At 35.3% G+C, this 17,353-nt stretch overlaps 1 protein-coding gene across 1 annotated transcript; it reads right to left on the bottom strand.

Annotated features, from left to right (window-relative positions):
- Positions 1 to 7,978: 7,978 nt before the first annotated feature.
- LOC128551936 (uncharacterized) lies at positions 7,979 to 10,424 on the bottom strand (the record flags this gene model as incomplete). The annotated part of the gene is made up of 3 exons (XM_053532894.1): positions 7,979 to 8,138; positions 8,716 to 8,789; positions 10,319 to 10,424. Coding segments are annotated over 3 exons (335 nt in total), but the record flags the coding sequence as incomplete, so codon positions are not given.
- Positions 10,425 to 17,353: the final 6,929 nt, after the last annotated feature.

Below are 17,353 nucleotides of genomic sequence, written 5' to 3'. Positions count from 1 at the left end.
AGACAAGAAAAGGCAGATCCATATTCAGTAACAAGTTAGTGGTCACAGACTGTAGACAGTTGCTTACGAACTTGGCGGGTGGTTCGTTCTTTTTTTTTTCCCTTTTTGGGTTTTTTTGTGTCCCCAAAATGTTTAAGCCACCATATATTTGTGTTTGAAGTGACCCCCTTGCAAGGGAGTTACCCTACTCACCTTACTTGTGCGTTCCCCTACTTCTCCCCAGTGATCCTATTTTATTATAGGTACTGTATACTACTAGATACAGATTTTTTTTTAATTTGTGTTGTTAGAAAAGCTCGTTTATTTGCATATACTTTTAACCTACTTTTTATTTTTTTGTGCTACCTGTTGTGTTATACCTATACTTTATCTTAGGATAAGCACTTGTTTATTTTTGTTTTTTTTGTTAACTAATTTTTAACACCAGTTACAGTTGATTGATATTTGATAGGCTGGGGTTTTGTTACAGCCTACTGTCACTGTACTTTTTTGGGGTTGTTGCCTATGCAACCTTGTTGACACTAGTACTGTTGCGCAATTTAGGATTTTTTTAGTGAGGACGTTTTGTGTATTTACGTAGGTTTTTAGTATTTTTTTTTTGGCTTCAGTGGTAATTAGACCCTTTTGTAAACTAGTGTACTATATTCCCCACGATTGTTTATTTAGTTTTCCGGTTTTTTTATAGGCTTTGATTAGTTTATATAGTGTTAACGTAGGTAATCTGACGTGATGAGTTACAAAGGGTGGGAAAAGGGTTTTAGGTTTAAAGGGAGAGGAGTTACGAAACTTTTTTAAAGGGAAAGGCAGGCTAGGGAACGTGAGGAAAACATAGTAATTAGGGGCAGAAAAAAGATGGGTTAAAGCAGAGAGAGAAAGAGAAAAAGATGGGGTTAGAAGCAGAGAGTTTAAGAGTAAAAGCAAAAAAAGGTAGTTTAGAAGCAAAGGAAAAGATTAGAGTTAAACTATTTGCAGAAGAAAAGATAAAAAAAAAATGAACGACGTAGAGTTTAGAGTGAAAAAAAAAATTGAGTTAAACAAAGTTAATTAATGTTAGAAAGGGAAAAGGGAATTAAATGTTGGCTGGGAAGTTAGAAACAAGAAGAGGAAGCAAAAGTGGGAAATTAGAAACAAGCAAAAGTTTAAGACGACTTAAAAGATGAGTAAGAAAAAGGAAAAGGGGTTAAGATGTCCCCCTTTTTGTGAGAAAATTGATTCCATATGGTACTTAATGTGTACGAAACGTACGCTTTTGCGCAGGTTGGGGATAAAGAGATATGGTCACTTCTTACCTTTCCCTTCAAAAGGGGTGGGCAAAGGGTTTTTTGATGGGTTTCCCTTTGGGAAAGATAGGAAGGATTATAAAACTAAGCCGTTTTGCTGCGTCAGTTCGAACTCCGCGATGCTATAAAAAAAAATTTAGAATAGAGGCCTCGTGATAATGAACCTTTGTGATTTTCTAGCCAGAAAAATAGATATTTAGAGGGTTGGTTAGATTGGAAAGGTAAAAAAACGCGGGGGATTTTTGATTTTATTCTTAGGGCCCAATTTTTAGATGTATGTATAGGAACTAACCAAAATTTGAGTAGTAAGAATTTATTTAAAAGCAAGGATTAGCAGAAGATCAGATTTTTTGCAAAGACTCGGGGGGCCCCAATAGTCGTAAATCGCCATAAGGCCCGGAGTATAAACCATTAAATCCCTCAAGACACTACCAGTTCGTAATGTAGAACTAGTAAAACGGGTAGTACAATGTTGCTAATAGAGTTGAGGTTTGACCCTTTGGTTTGTACTGAAATGACAATTTGTGGTCGTATAGGGATGCTCATATTCTGTGGGGAGGGGAAAGTACGGTAATGGCTAACAGGCAATTTTAAATAGGCAGGAACAAGAAGTAGTAAAGGGGAAATAGAAATAGAAAGGAAAATAAAAAGGGGAGAGGCCGTGCCCGATCTGGAGAAGGTAGGGGAAGAAATAGAGAAAAATAGGAGTAAGAAAGCAGGTCAAGAGGGAATAATTATAGAACAAATATGTGGGGATTTGGGTAGCTTTGAAGTAATGCCCTACAAACCGGTACTTGAAAGGGTGGGGTGAAATCGCTATGCGAGATACAGGTTGTACTTTGGGTGAAGGAAAGGGGCTTAGTAAACAAGTCTTTTTTTAAAGAAAACCCTAGATGAAAGTACATAGAGGGAGTAACATGGGCAGTGTAGCAAAAGTTTTGTTTGTCCGTATTTAAAGGGGTACAGAGGGGTTTTGGTTGAGAAAATCCTCCCAATGATGTTATAATGGGAATGGAGGGAGCTGTAGAAACCCCAGTTTGTGTTTGCGCAGAAAAAATAGGGGGCAAGCCAAGTTAAAAGCAAGTAAACTTAAAAATTTCCGTCTCAGATTTTAGATGTTCAAGAGGAATTCTTAAAAAAGCAAAAAAAAGATAGCATTAGATTTGTGTAAAAGAAGGCTGAGGAATCATTAAGCGTGTGAGGAAAAAGGTTCATTAGGTTTGAGATAAGGAAAATTGTTGTACCTAAATGTCTTAGAAAACTGTATGAAAATTGCACTGTTGACTGTCGGCCCTTTGGTATAAGGAAAACAGTGAAAAGGGGATTAGGCGAATTTTCTGGCCGGAGTAATGGCAAGGTTAGAAGGGACGTCAGCAGTAGTATTTGTCAACGTATATAGCTAAGGGGAGTAAATAAAGTTCCGTTAGGAAAATGCCTTTGATTTTACTCCGTTTAAGAGAGTTCCGTCGATCGTTGGTCCCATCGAACCTATGACTGATAGGAAAAAAAAGGTACATTTTGATATGGGGTTATGCTACTAGATATCCAAAACTAAGCACTCCCATTTTGAAACTGAAGAGTAGCAGAGGCATTAGTAGATTGTATAGTTTAGGAGTGCCGAGGAAAAGCTTACCGATTTTGGATCGCTTTCGTCAAACTTTTGGGGAGAAGTTAGTAGGTATTGTATTAAGGAGTTAACTACAACCCGTTCACCCTATGGTAAAGGGTTTTGTAGAGAAATTTAACGGTATTTAAAGCAAATGTTGAAGGTATGGATGAGAACCTAGAGATTGGATGGTATTTAATCTTTTTGTTTGCTTACCCGGGAAATTCCGCAAGAAAATTTGGGATTTTCTCCCTTTGAGTTACTTTCGGTAGAACAAACCGTGGACCGATAACTGGCTAAAGGAGTTATGGGCTGTAGACGGAGAAAGATGAGGGAAAAAAACCCCTTACCCGTATGTTATGGTTTGCAAGAAAAGTTGGGGGATAGTGTAAAAAGCTCACAAAAGTTAGCAAAAATTCTAGTCAAGAATTTCAATAGGAAGGCTAGGATAGGGGGTTTTTTGGCAGGGTAAGGGACTTGTATTTTTACCTACGAAACTAATAAGTTGTTGTTCATTTTGGGAAGGTCCTTACGGGAGTGAGGTATAAATGACTAGATTTCAGGATAGATGTAACGGGAAAATTGAAAACGTTTCATGCAAACATGCTGAAACGTACTGTGAAAGGAAGGATGAAGTTCTAACCCGATAAGGTATTTTTAAATAAGGTTGGAGCAGCTATTTTAAGGAGGTCAAGGTTATGACAGATTTGATCCCAAGAAAGTATGTGATTTTCAAGTAGAGTGAAAAAGGGTATAGTTTTTTGTCCCATAAAGCAGGGCAGAACGACAAAGTGTAAAATAAAAACCCGAGTTACCGTAAATTTAACAGGAAGTAGTAAATTTTTTAGAAAATTTTTCCCGATTACGACGATTTCCTGGAAATACAACTTGTTTTAACGATATTCATTGTCAACTTTACGACCCATAAGAGTAAAGGGTTATCCTATTTCCCTTTTTATTCGCGCCCTGTGAAAGGGAAATAATAAAATGTTGGGGGTTTTGGGGTAAACAACCATCCAATGCTCCATTTCCTCCCCTATCGTCTCTAGGAAAAAAATAACAGTATAAGTTCGTAAATTTCGTCAGGGGCAAAAAATGACGGTTTTTGATCTGAACATGCCAAACATGGAGGAGATTTTTCAAATACTAATATAGATTTTTTTCTAAATAGACTTTGGAAAATTACGGAGGTTTCCTTTTCTGAAAGGCAAAACCCATGACGCTTTTTAAACCCCCAAAGGTTTGTTCCCGTTCCGTAAGTGCCCTTTGGATTGTTAACCACCCGCAACGTTTTTTAGACTTTCGGAAGGTTTTTTAAACCCAGGGCACTCAGATGCTTCATAGATGAATCCTGGGGTATACAAACCAGGCCAAACAGTATACCCTTTCTGAGTTGTTAAACCCGACTAAGAGAGGCTAAATTAACAGAAACGCTAAGTGTTTTATAGGTTTTCAGAAGTTTTAATTTTTTGGCACATGATAGGAGAAGTTCAGACCCCTTTAACCAGTTCCAAAAAAGGTCAGGGATACCGGGGGTGCCCAAAGACCGAAAACCAAAAGGCATACGTTCATTTTTTGGGGGTAGTTGGGTTTTACAAAATTTATCCAAATTTTTTCAGCCATTCGTTCCATCACAGATTTTTCGAAAAAGGGTTCCCCAAAACTTGTAGGTGGGGTAAATCAAGAAAAAGGGTTTTCGACTTTTAAGGTAGCTTTAAAAAGGGCCCCCCCTATTTTGAAGTTGCCAGATTTAGACAGACTTTTTATTGAAGTAGATGCTTCAGATTAGGTTAGGGTCAGTATTGCTTCAGAAAGTGGGAGAAAATTACTGACGTATGCTAGTAGAAAAATTGCTACCCAGGGGGCAAAAGTACTCAGGATAAAGGAGTGTTTTTTGCGATAGTATGGGCAGTAGCTAAGTTTCACCGGTTTTGTTCGGGGAAAACTTTGTATTAGAGACAGATCATCACCCCTCACTTATTTGAATAAAACGAACTTTTGCAATTCCAGGCTGATGAAGGGGGATTGGCATTGCAGCCATATAGGGTCATATAAGAGCATTCTGGTAGAGAAAAGTAGGCGCAGATTATTTAGTGAGTGTAACAGTGGTATATTAATGGTGACAGATAGGCAGTGGTGTTTTTTTTTGTGTTTGCTATTTCAGTTGCATTTTGCTTTCAATTAAAAAAATTTTAAATTTTTCTTTTTAAGGGGGACGTGGTCCAAAATTGCATACGGGCCTTTTTTATATGTATTGTAAATGCAGGTATTGCATCATCTTTTTGTAAATTTTTTGGGTTTTGAGGGGAAAGTCAATTTCCGCTAATACCTTCATGTTTTTCTGTATTTATAACTTAAATTTTTATTAAATTTCATTAAATTCTGTTCGTAATAAAAATTTGATATTTTATAAAATTCAGTAATTTTTTGTTTTTTCCCCAAAAACCCCATAAGGGCTCAAAATTTTCAATTTTAAAATTTCCCCCCAAAGTATTAGATTCCCCGGTATATCGTGAATCCCGTAAAAAGACAAAATCGGGGTCCCCGGGTTAGCCGTGAAACCCAGAAAATTTTGTATTTGGCGGGGCTTTCCCTTTAAAATGATGGACTAGATTGCCTGCCCCAAACCCCCTTACGACTTTAAGACGAAATCTATGTTGAATTATTTTTTTGCTAGAAAATTTTTGCTGATCGAGGTAAGAAATTTTTTTTGTTAGATTTTTGTTGATTTTTGCTTTTCATTTTTTTTGGGTAAATTTTTGTTCATTTTAAGAATTCGTAAAATTTACTTTTCGGGATATGATTTAGCTGTTTCGGGATGTCAGGATATTTTTTAAATTTTTTAGACTTTTGTAAATTATTTCGAAAAGGGAATCTAAAATTTTCGTTTTAAAAAGATGTAAAAATTTTTGTCTGAAATTTGTAACATGATATTTTTTAAAATCTTTGTTTCAAAAAATTATGTCAAAATTTTTTTAATTATGGGAAAGCCCTTTCTGCATTTATGTTTTTTTATAAATCTTTGGCAAGTCTGTACCATGTTAATTTTTGAATATGAAATTGTGTACAGTCTATTGCAACACATACAAAAGCGTTTATGTATGGCATTATATTATATGGTGCCCAAATACATATACGTTTGATTTACATTGAATTTTGTTTTAATTTGTATTGTAAAAAAATAGCTGCAGTTTTTTCATGTCCGTATTAAAAGTTTCAATATCTTTTTATATCATTTCATACTTTAACTTTATCTTTTTTAAATAAGTAATTTTTTTAATAATGGAGTAATAAGTGAGTATTTTAAACATGTGACGTTGAATTTTGTACAATATGTTTTGTTAAGTAGCACGTATTTTTAGGGAGCATACGGGGGTATGGTGTACCCCAAAAAAGCAGTTTTATCCCCGACTTATTGTTTTGCTATGGTGCTTACCCTAGTTATATATTTTAGCTTCTTTTTCCGCCGACGTTTCCTGGGTGAGCATAACCCCGGGAAATACAAGCCGAGGTTCACTTGTCTTTTACTCGCCCCCGGGTTGATATTCCCCGCAGAGCTTTCGTCCCATGGTTGGCCGTAAACCGCAAAAACGCTGTTTTTGTTTCCTCTGAAATCCCGCTCAGGGGTGCTCACCTACCACCTAGGGACCCCAAAACCCCGGGAAACAAAGTATTCACGGTTTAAAGGGGCTGTATTTTGAATTTAAAGCTATGTTTTGTTTTTGCTCTTAAAGTTCCAATTACATTAAAAACCCTTCACTTTGATAGAAATGGACATAAAACTTTTGTATTAAGATATGAACTTTTTTTTTTTTCCTTATAATCTTTTTTTTTTCTTTAAATTTATTCATTGTTAATAACCCTTTTATGTAAATAAATTTTTAAATTTTGTAAGGGGTTGATTTTTTTTTGAGGGTTACTGCGCCGGTACGGCCTTTCTGCACAAAATAGAATTAATAGAAATCATAAAATTTAAAATAGTTCTAAAATCATTTAAGGGACCTTTTTGGGCATATAAAAAAAATTTTAAAACAAAACTTTTAAACTTTTTCATTAAGAAGCATGCATGCAACGATTTAAATAAAATTAACAAATATAAAGCACTGAATATTTGTGTTTTAAAAATAAAACAATGAAACTGACGAAACTTTGCCTCCCTTTTCATTCAATAATCAAAAATTTAAAAAAAATCTCATCAAAAAAGCAAGTCAACCAACTGTTACTTTTACTGCAGAGCTGCATTCAAAATAGAAAAAAAAATATCCCACTGTTTGTAAACGAACAAACAATATTGTTTATTACACATTAAGCCCCTGTTTGTACAGATCCGGGGCAATATAATTCAATTTTCTGAAATCAAGCAGAAGTTACTTTGATGAATTAAATTACAAAAGTGACCGATACATTCAAATAAAAACAGTTTTAAACCAACGAGTTTTGAAACAATCAGAAATACAAAAAATTTCCTTTTTCATTTTTCAACATTAAAATTTTCATTTGATATTTCACACATATTTTTACTTTAAATTTGTCTAATAAAACCTTCAAAAGACTTAAAAAAGAATTTTTTTTTCGACTTGGGATTATTACAAAGTTTAATTTTTTATATCTGAAGGGACATTGCTTTAATACTTTCCCGTTTCCATTTGAAGCAGATTTGGGACTTTAAAGAAAAGGGTTTTTAACTTTACATCAAAAATTTAAAAAAAAATTTTTTTTCACCCAAAAAAATTTTAAACGTGTATGTTTTAATTTTTTATGTCAGTTCTTTTCTGTGTAATTGTTAAAAAATTTGTACATTTGTGTATTTTTTTGATAAACGGATTGCGTATTTGATGGGTAAATCCCCATTGAAATTTATGTATTGAATTCACAAAACCATGTTTAAAAGTTAAACATTTTAGATATTAGCAAAACAATACACGTGTTGAAACAGTACACGCATTGCGTTACAATATATGTTAAGGATATTGTGTATGAGGAAATATTTCCATATCACACTGTATATACAAGTTAATAAGTATATATAAAATGTTTGATTTAAAAATGACAAACAACAACAACAATAATAAAAGTCAGCTTTTTCTTATAAGAGCCCTACGGATTTTCGTAGATGTCGTCTGTCTCGAGGACGCTTTCATAATTTTCTTCTTCTTCAAATCCTTTGTTTGTTTCCTGATCCATATATGTGCGGTTGACTTTTCCGGTTTGAAGCGATGCTATCTCAACTTTGGCCTTTCTTTTACGATCCACTAATCATCAGAAAAAAAAGAATTGATTATTTAAATTCACATTTCTTACAAACGTATAAAATATACAACAAAATATAATTTATATCTAAGTAGATATATTTGTTATCAGTATTGGACACATCAAATGTACACGTGGAACGTCGGATAATCAATACAGACACATCGAATGTACTCTCAAACCGTTAGAACGTAATATATTTGTTATCAATACGGAATCGTCGAATGTACACTAAAACATTGGAACGAAATATATTCGTAATCAATACGGACACATCAAATCTACACTCGAAACGTTTGGTAATCAAAACAAACGCGTCGAATGTACACTCAAAACATTGGAACGAATAAATTTGTAATCAATACGGACACGCCGAATGTACATTCAAAATATTATAAACGAAGTACATGCTATATTAGTATTCAGTATGAGAGACGACAAACGAACACTTAAACATTGTGAACAAAATACATTTGTTATCAATACGGACTCCTAGCATGTACAGTTTAGATGTTGCAAAGAGATAATAAAGTAAAATATGTTTCTTTTGACTAAAAGTAAAAGAGTTACTAGTCGTACTTGAATATGAAACGCTCTGATGTCCAACATTTCTATCTTCAGCTGTAGCTGTGTCTGCCTTTTGCTTGCTCCGACTATAAAAAGAAGTATGCTATATTTCATACATTGATTATCAAAAAGAAATAATACGAAAAACGTTTTTAAAATAGAAAAAGTGGAAAATTATAGGTCCCAAATACATATAAATGAAAATACAATAGGCTTAGTTTGAGGAGAACCTGTTCATGGACGGTAGTGGAAAGCAAGCTACTATCCATGTCCACAAGCCCTCGTCTACGGGTTGAGCATAACCCATAATTTACATACGAAATCGAAAAACAATAAGAGTTTTATTTTTGAAACCTTTAAAATAAAGTGAGTGCAATTTCATGAAAAGCGACGTATGGCCTCATTTAAAATAATGGGCCTGTTGCATTGTTCAACCTATAAAAGTTATTGTCGCAAAAGGCAACGAAGTTCCGTTTGATCATTTTGATGTAACACTTTTACAAATGATTTCTGTGTTAGCCTTAGTTTTGCCTTAAAATTTTAGTATCACGCATAAAGCACTTTTTGGCTCTGTCTTACTTTTCATTATGCGACAGATTAGCTTAATCGTTAGCACAAGGGAAAGTTTCTTTACCTTTTACTTTTACAACTTCAGTAATTCAATACTTATTGATACAAGGCGCGTCATCTATGGGGAAACAACATAAGCAGTTGCATGATTTTCAGTAAAAAATGGATAATTTTGCATTTGGTCTAATTACTGGCAAACCATATACAAACCTATATGAAGATTATATCAAATATATACCGCTGTTCTGTTTTGATTATGAAGAATATGCCTCGGGGGGCTGTTTAGATTAATGTGTTTGCACTCTGGTCGTTCCCGCCTCCTTGGTAGTTGTGGAAGAGCGCCCGCTTCGTTTGCGGGAGGACGTGGGTTCGATCCCTCGCCGCGTCATATCAAAAAGTAAAAAATTTGTTACTAGTAGCTTCCTCGCTTGGGCGCTCAGCATTAGTGGATAAAACTAGAACTGGTCAGCCCGGTGTCGTATAATGTGTCTACAGCGTGATATTTAAAGTGATACAGACTATAAAATTGGGCCGTAGTTTATATGACTGAAAAATTTGGTTGCAAAAGGCGATTAAACCCGAGAAAACACACATGAGCCGCATCCACGCAGTCTTTGGGCAGGATCCCTGCTGTTCGGTTTCAAAGTCTATTGCAATTAGAGAAATGTTAGCTACGCGGAAGCGCAGGCCCGGTTGCAAAACCCACTATGTTGTTTTCCCCTGGCGCGGGTCACTAATCACATACTGTTTAGATTTCATGGAATATACACCGTATTGTTATATTTATTATGCTCTGTTGTGCTGTTTAGATTTAACGGCTGCGCTCTGTTGTGCTCTCAAGATTATATAGACTTTGCACCGTTATCCTGTTAAGATTATTTGATTATGCACCGTTGTGTTGGTTATATGAAGTATGTATGAATCTTTTTATTGTTTGAATTACATGGAGTATGAAAAAGTTGTACTATTTAGATTACATGGAATATGAATCGTTATGCTGTTTACATTATACGGAGTAAATATAGAGTAAAGGGGTACGTCTTACCGCTTTATGTAGCAAAACAAACCAAGTGCCAGAGACGGTACCACTAAAGAGCAAATAATCAAGATAATGCCAACGATAATCACAGTGTCTGTCTGTGAAGGCGCCGCTAGAAATCAAAATAAAGAAGAGGTTGTATGTTAACATACCGAATAAAATCATAAAACACATATTAAGGCTAGTGATTTCTGCAAACTGATACCCACGGCATTCATGTCAAAAGGTTGAATGCTGTACTAATATCTTAACCTAATATTATACTCCCGTATTATTTCAAATATATTGTTTTCATTGGCTACTGTCAACAAGTACTCAAAAATGTGAAAAGATCGTTAATATATACTAATTACACAATAAGAATTATGTGTAATGTCTTGTAACAAAACTCATTTTATTTAACTGTCATATCTGATAAAGAAAGATTTCATAACATGCTATAATTAAAAGTTCCACACATCAAAAAGGTTTAATTTGCTTTAAGAGCATTATTTAGATTCATAAGACTGTGTGTCACTCTGTTGATATTCACTGCGTAAAATTTTGACGTCAGGAATATTCCAACAGTCAGAATAAGAGAAAATATTTTCTACTAGACTAGTAGTAGTTTGAACGTGGAAGTAGGAGAACAATACAGCGGCTATTCTTCGCCATTACTGTAGAAATCGAAATGGATATTATCCTTTGGAAGCATAGATGCAACAAAGCAAAATAATAGCAAAAAAAAGTACTTTTAATATCTCATATGTGAAATTGTGCCGTAGGAGCACACTATCTGGTAATAACAATTACTTTCTAAAGCTTAGTAATACATTATCTTGTCGTACAAAATTAAACAAAAAGTCGGGTTGTTGCCAGACAATATATTCAAAACCCTTTCGTGTTTCAGTTGTTTACATAATTAATTCAAATATGCATACATACCTTTTAAGTGTATTAACAACTTGGTTCAACCCACCAACACCGTTTAATTTCAGGAATGAAATACACATTTAAAGCCGACTTTCGGCTATATTTTCTGCTACAGTCTACTTTTACTTAATTTACTAATTTCATGGATATGAATTGTATTACGTGTGTTTTTGATGTAGTTCCGTCTTTTTGCAAAGCCTATGTATTGTAAAAGTCTATCATATGATTTTGCTGAATAGTTTAATGTTTAAACTGTCTTCACTTCAGTTTATTAACAAACGATATATTGAATAAAGGTATAGGAAATCAACCTAAATAAATTACATGGAATACAATTATGTACCGATGTTATTTTTGTGTTTTACTATTTATTTTTATGGGGCGTTTATTAGTCTGGCCTTATGCATGTTTAGAAAATGCAATTCTTCGTGTCGACTTTAAAACGAATGCAGTCGACGACCAGTCTTTTCGCAGTGATTCCAAATGAAATCAAATTAAAGTTTTCCAACCTGGACAAATATACTAATGGGTAAATGTTGCACTTGTGATTCTTTTTTTTAAAAGCATTTACCCTTATCATTTTTATAATCATTGTTTGCAATAACCTTTAAATAATGACAGCTATACCGTAAATGCTTTTTGAGAGTGAGTTTTGGAAGGTGATGCATCTTAACAACCCCAAACAAAGGCTACCTTTTGGGTTGAATATGATGGAACAGACGCTTATAAATAGGAGTCAAGTTGTAATCAGAACTCTATTTTTGTAGCTATGTTAATATGATTTCTTCCTTCAGTATAACACAGTTATTGTAATCGTGGACAGACATGAGAGGTTTTTATGTTTATTTAAGTCAACCAATTTGGAAATAATAATATTGACATCTCGGTTCCATGTTAAACTTCCAAATGTCTTAGTTAGGATAAAATATAATATAAAACTAACTTAAAACTTTCGAAAAGTCGAACATTTCACGGTCAAGTATTCAAACACTGACATTCTTATAAGAAAACATTTCTATGTAAAATAATGATGTCTAAAATTATGGTCAAATTTAAATGTATCTCCTTCTCCATCTAAAAAGTTTAGAAATTGTTTTGTATATACGATTTGAAGACATTAAACAGTAAGTCTTTACAAATGTAAAATACCTGGTGCTTTGTACATCAAACGGGTATGCGGTGCACTACAATTTACCGTAAGTCAGGCTGCACACTGGCAACTGCCATGACATTTTTGATTACATGAATTTCCCCAAAAGCCGTCCTCACAAAAAGTACATCGTCCTTCAGACATATGACATTCCAGGCATCGCTCTGATCTACACTTTTTGTCACAGCTTTCGCCCCAGTAACCCGCTCGGCATTTTGTACATGAATAACTATCCTCCGAACCTTTGCATGTCTCACAATTTTCCTCTATGCATTTACTGCCACAGTTTACACCCTTGTTACCGGGTCTGCAATAGGAACACTTTCCTGTTACCTGTCGCAACGACCTGTACAGACTGTAGAACACTTTTTGTCGCAGAAACTAACCCCAGTTACCAATTATACACGTGCTGCAAGTTCCAGAAGTTTTGCTACAATATTGACATCCTTCTCCAATCGGGCATTTTTTTCTCACAAAATGTTCCCCACCATCCATTTTTGCAAGAATTACATGCTCCGTACTAACTTGGCAATTTCCAGCACAGTTTTTATTGCACCCATTTTCGCAATGTTTTCCCCAGTATCCACCGAAGCATGAAGTACAAGCTCCAGTGTTTCTGTTGCAATAAGTAAAGTGTCATTTCCATTGCATTTTCTGTCACAATTTGCTCCCCAATAACTGCTTAAACATGATTTACATATTCCAGTTGTCTTGTCGCAGTAGTTGCAACTGCCATTTAACATGCATTTTTTCTCACAAAGCGTTCCCCAAAACCCATTCACACAACTGGAACATTTAAATCCTTGCTTCCTGTCACACAGCCAATTTGAACACGCAGAAATCTCACACTTTATATTACAATTTTCTCCTGCAAATCCCTTGGACATGTCTCACATACACCTGTGGAAATGTCATCATTTATTATTGGAACAGTTATTGCATAGGTAGTTGCAGTCTGGTCCCCAAAGCCTGATACACAGGCTTTACAGATACCTGTGTTGATATCACACATTTACAGTTATTAGTATTACACGTCTTCGAACAGTCACTTCCCCATAAACCATATGGGCAAAACAAACACGTTCCACGAGATTTTATCACAACTTTCACATTTCCCCGGGCAAATATTTGTACAGTCCGAACCCCAGAATCCCGAAATTGCAGTAACTGCAATGACCATTACTTTTGTAACAGCCCTTATGACCCGTTGGGGCAACGTTTTGAGCATCAGAACCCCAATATCCAGAGCTGCAGCATTACAATAACCAGAACTTTTATGACATCCATTGTGACAACTGTTTGGACATTGTTTTTCACATTTTGACCCAAACCATCCTATTTTACAGACTAAACAGTCTCCGGTAGACTTGGTACAGTCATTTCTGTTGCAACCTGTCTCAATGGAGCATGGGATGCTGCAGTTGGTCCCATACCAACCATTTTTACATGTTGAACATATACCCGTAGTTTTTGAACAGGAGACACAATTGTGACATGGTATATTGCAAGAATCGCCATACCAACAGCGTAACACGAGGAGCATTTCGCAGTAAAAACGATCACATCCATACCGGCAGTGAAGCGGACATGGAATGTCACAATGTTTACCGTGATATCCTGAGTCGCATCCGAAGCAAGAGCCAGTAACTTTGCACATCCAACGGACGAGCATCGTTCGGGACATGTACTTTTGCAATCTGCCCCCCAGTAAACCTTGAGCGCAATTCATGTTTTGACTTCCCAATAAATGACCTAAAAAATGAAAATACATTCAGCAGGTATTATCTTAAATACTTTTCTTAAATACTGCTTGTTTATACTAGTACCTGTCTATAGTTTAGGCCGGTGTAATGAAGTATTTCGACCCCCATAGAATAATGACCCCCCGGTCATTATCTATAGAAAAGTGACCCCCCGGTCAGAGTATTATGACCTCCAGATCATAGTACTATGACCCCCACGTGAAGTAAACTGAACCTCACGAAGAATATTGACTCCCATAAAAAAAACGACCCCCGGGTCATTTGGTCAAATTTAGTGTACTCATGTATCTAAGGCCTAATTGCTGCATTTTATGCCCCCACTCGGGGGAGGGGGGCATATAGATTTGCCCTTGTCCGTCCGTCCGTCCTTCCGTTTGCCATTAGCCCCAGATACCATCACTTGACACAGAAATCAGCATTCCGCAACGGGAAAAGGGGTTCTGTTTCTAGACGCTGTTCTTGTGTATACATTTTTTCACACTGTCCGTTTATTTTCTTTCATTGGTGTCTGTATTTCATTTGTATTTTCATTTTTGAACGGCAACCATAGAGGTTTATTACGTCGTTTCTGTTTTTATGGAGGACAAATAAAATCTTGTCTTTTCCCTGGCCAATTTTAACGTTCTCTGTGATTTATCTCTCTGAAAATAAATGAACGCTACACCAACAATATGAACGAAAATGAATACAAACAACTGATCAATACTTTTTATCATGGACCAAATTTTATTTATTTTTTAAGAACAGCTTAAATGCACAACAAGTCAGTAATGAAATCGCAATGTAATGGTTTTAAGGGACTAAAAAGTAACCAACTGTAACTATACTGATGTAAAGAGTCAACCTGCTTTTGGTATGCAGTTCATTACCATTCGTGGAGGAGACATATCCGTAAAATGGTTCTTGTTTTACGAACTATTACTATTATTTACTTAATGATATTGTTCGATGTTCATCCTTGCTTTAAAGTTTTTGTGTTGATGTTTTTTGACAATTTCCACAAAAATATGTTAAATGTTAAGCTAACATAAAAATGTAAAAGTACAATATATTAGAAATCGCGGGATCATTATAATGCTATAAAACTCACTAAATTTATTCATTGTAGGCTTTAATGGCTGTTTTTAAGACGGGTAAAGACTTCGCAAGTAAGACACAGAACGGTATCCACTTGATTGCGTTGCATAGCGACCCACTCGAACGGCGTTGCATTAGGTTTTTTTCCGCCGATTTTTCAGAAATAACCCTGAATAATTCTATGAAAATACACACGCTTTGTTTTAAGAGGTAGCCCTTTACATAAAAAGTGTTTATAAACAGTTACTTGTTCTCGATTAACACTATATTTGATGCGATATTGTCAAAAACTGTCAAAAATCTCCTTCCCCCGCCGTACTGTACAGAAGTGTTTGAATAAACGGCACAAATCTCAGCTAAATGGACATATGTGCCTAAAACATAGACACATTTGCGCTCCAGGTGCACCCATCGTTTTCATTTGATTAGTTTATTAACAGGTAGAAATTCCTTAAAATCATACTTACAATACCGGAAATTTTGTAGTATCGGCCATATTTCTCCGTAAATATTCACCGCTCAAACAACGTTGGAACCACTTGATCTGATAAGCTATGGCCATGTGTGTTTTTTCAGGATAATAACAATTCACAATACGTTCACAAACACACCAGTGTCAATAATCCCTGCAACTTCGTTATGAAGTAATTCTTCAGAAGAAAACTGCACAAGAAACTGCTAGCATAGAACTTAGTATTAATAGAAGTTGCAATACTTAGCAGTGGCAGTAAAGTACGATAGCGGCAACAATAGAAAGTAGTAGTAGTATAGTAGTAGTATAGTGGCAGCAGCAGCAGCAGAGGAATAAGTGACAGCAACAACAGCAGCAGGAGAAGAAGAAGAGGGTAGATGTACAAGACGTATTAGTGGAAGCATGTATAGTAGTATCAGTAGTAGCAGTAGTAGTAGTAGTAGTAGAAGAAGAATAAGTACATGTAGTAATAGCAATAGAAGTAGCGGCACCAGTAGTACAATCAAAATGTTAACTATTGGCAATGGAGGGTATTAGAGTTGTAGATTTAGTAAAATTGTCCGTTAGGTTTGGTGGGGATCACTTTTTAATAGATATTATCGTCGAAGTCTTTTAGGAGCCGGTGTTTATACACGGAAAGAGTAACTGTTTTAAATAGAATAATGTACGGGAATCGATATTGTATGAGAGTTCGAATGTAGTAAATCGGCAGTGAGTATTTTACATGGAAGGAGTCACTTTTTCTATAGAATAATAACCGGGGTCGTTATTCAATGATATTCGAAGGGAGTCATCTTTAGGGAGTCAGTATTTTTCTTGGAGGGGTCAGTCTTTCTATAGAATAATGACCGGGGGTCGTTATTCTATAGAGTTTTCAAAGGGAGTCAGTTTTTTATAAGGGGAGTCAATATTTTACAGGAAAGGAGTCACATTTCTATAGAATAATGACCGGGGGGTCGTTATTCTATGGGGGTCGAAATACTTCATTACACGGCCTGACGGTCGAGAAGACCCTCAAATAAATTGAGTACCGGTTATTACATACATACTGTAAAAGTCAGCATTGACTGAACTATTAACTGCCAAATTCTGTAATGGTTCTAAAACGGAATTCTATAGCAAGCAGGGTTTCGTTAATAAATCCTACTTCTATTTGCATTGTTTTCTCTAGAACGAGTGATCCTAGTACTGTAGTGTGTCATGCTTTCTGTGTTTAGCAAAACTATCACAAATTGTTGGTGTGGTTGCTCTGTTTAGAATCAACGTACTGTTTATGTTAAAGTTGGTGCAAATATAAAAGATGATTAAATTACTGCTGTAGGTTAGGGTTGTATGTTTAATGTAAAAGAAAGGATAGCTATTTTAGTGTAGTGTATATAATAGCCCGGCTTATAAATCCTAAAAATAGTCGAACCTTGCATATTTTTAGTAGAGACTTAAGATAATACATTTCTTAATGAACAATACCAGAAGATAAATTTTGGATATGGAACACTCGAATCAGTCAGCCATGAAAGCCTGGGCAAACGATGACGTCATCATTAGGACAATTGAATTCGTAAAAATATTTGATCATGTTCAGCAACGTGTAAAATTGTATCGCCCTTTTCAAAATTTCTAATAATCTGGTGACAAAACAATTGGTCTATGTAGAGTTTCTCAAAGTT

The sequence above is a fragment of the Mercenaria mercenaria genome, unplaced genomic scaffold (genome assembly GCF_021730395.1).
Source record: "Mercenaria mercenaria strain notata unplaced genomic scaffold, MADL_Memer_1 contig_1847, whole genome shotgun sequence".
In the NCBI taxonomy this organism is placed as follows: domain Eukaryota; kingdom Metazoa; phylum Mollusca; class Bivalvia; order Venerida; family Veneridae; genus Mercenaria; species Mercenaria mercenaria.
Note: the sequence above shows the minus strand (reverse complement) of the source record. Positions and strands in the feature narration are given on the sequence as shown.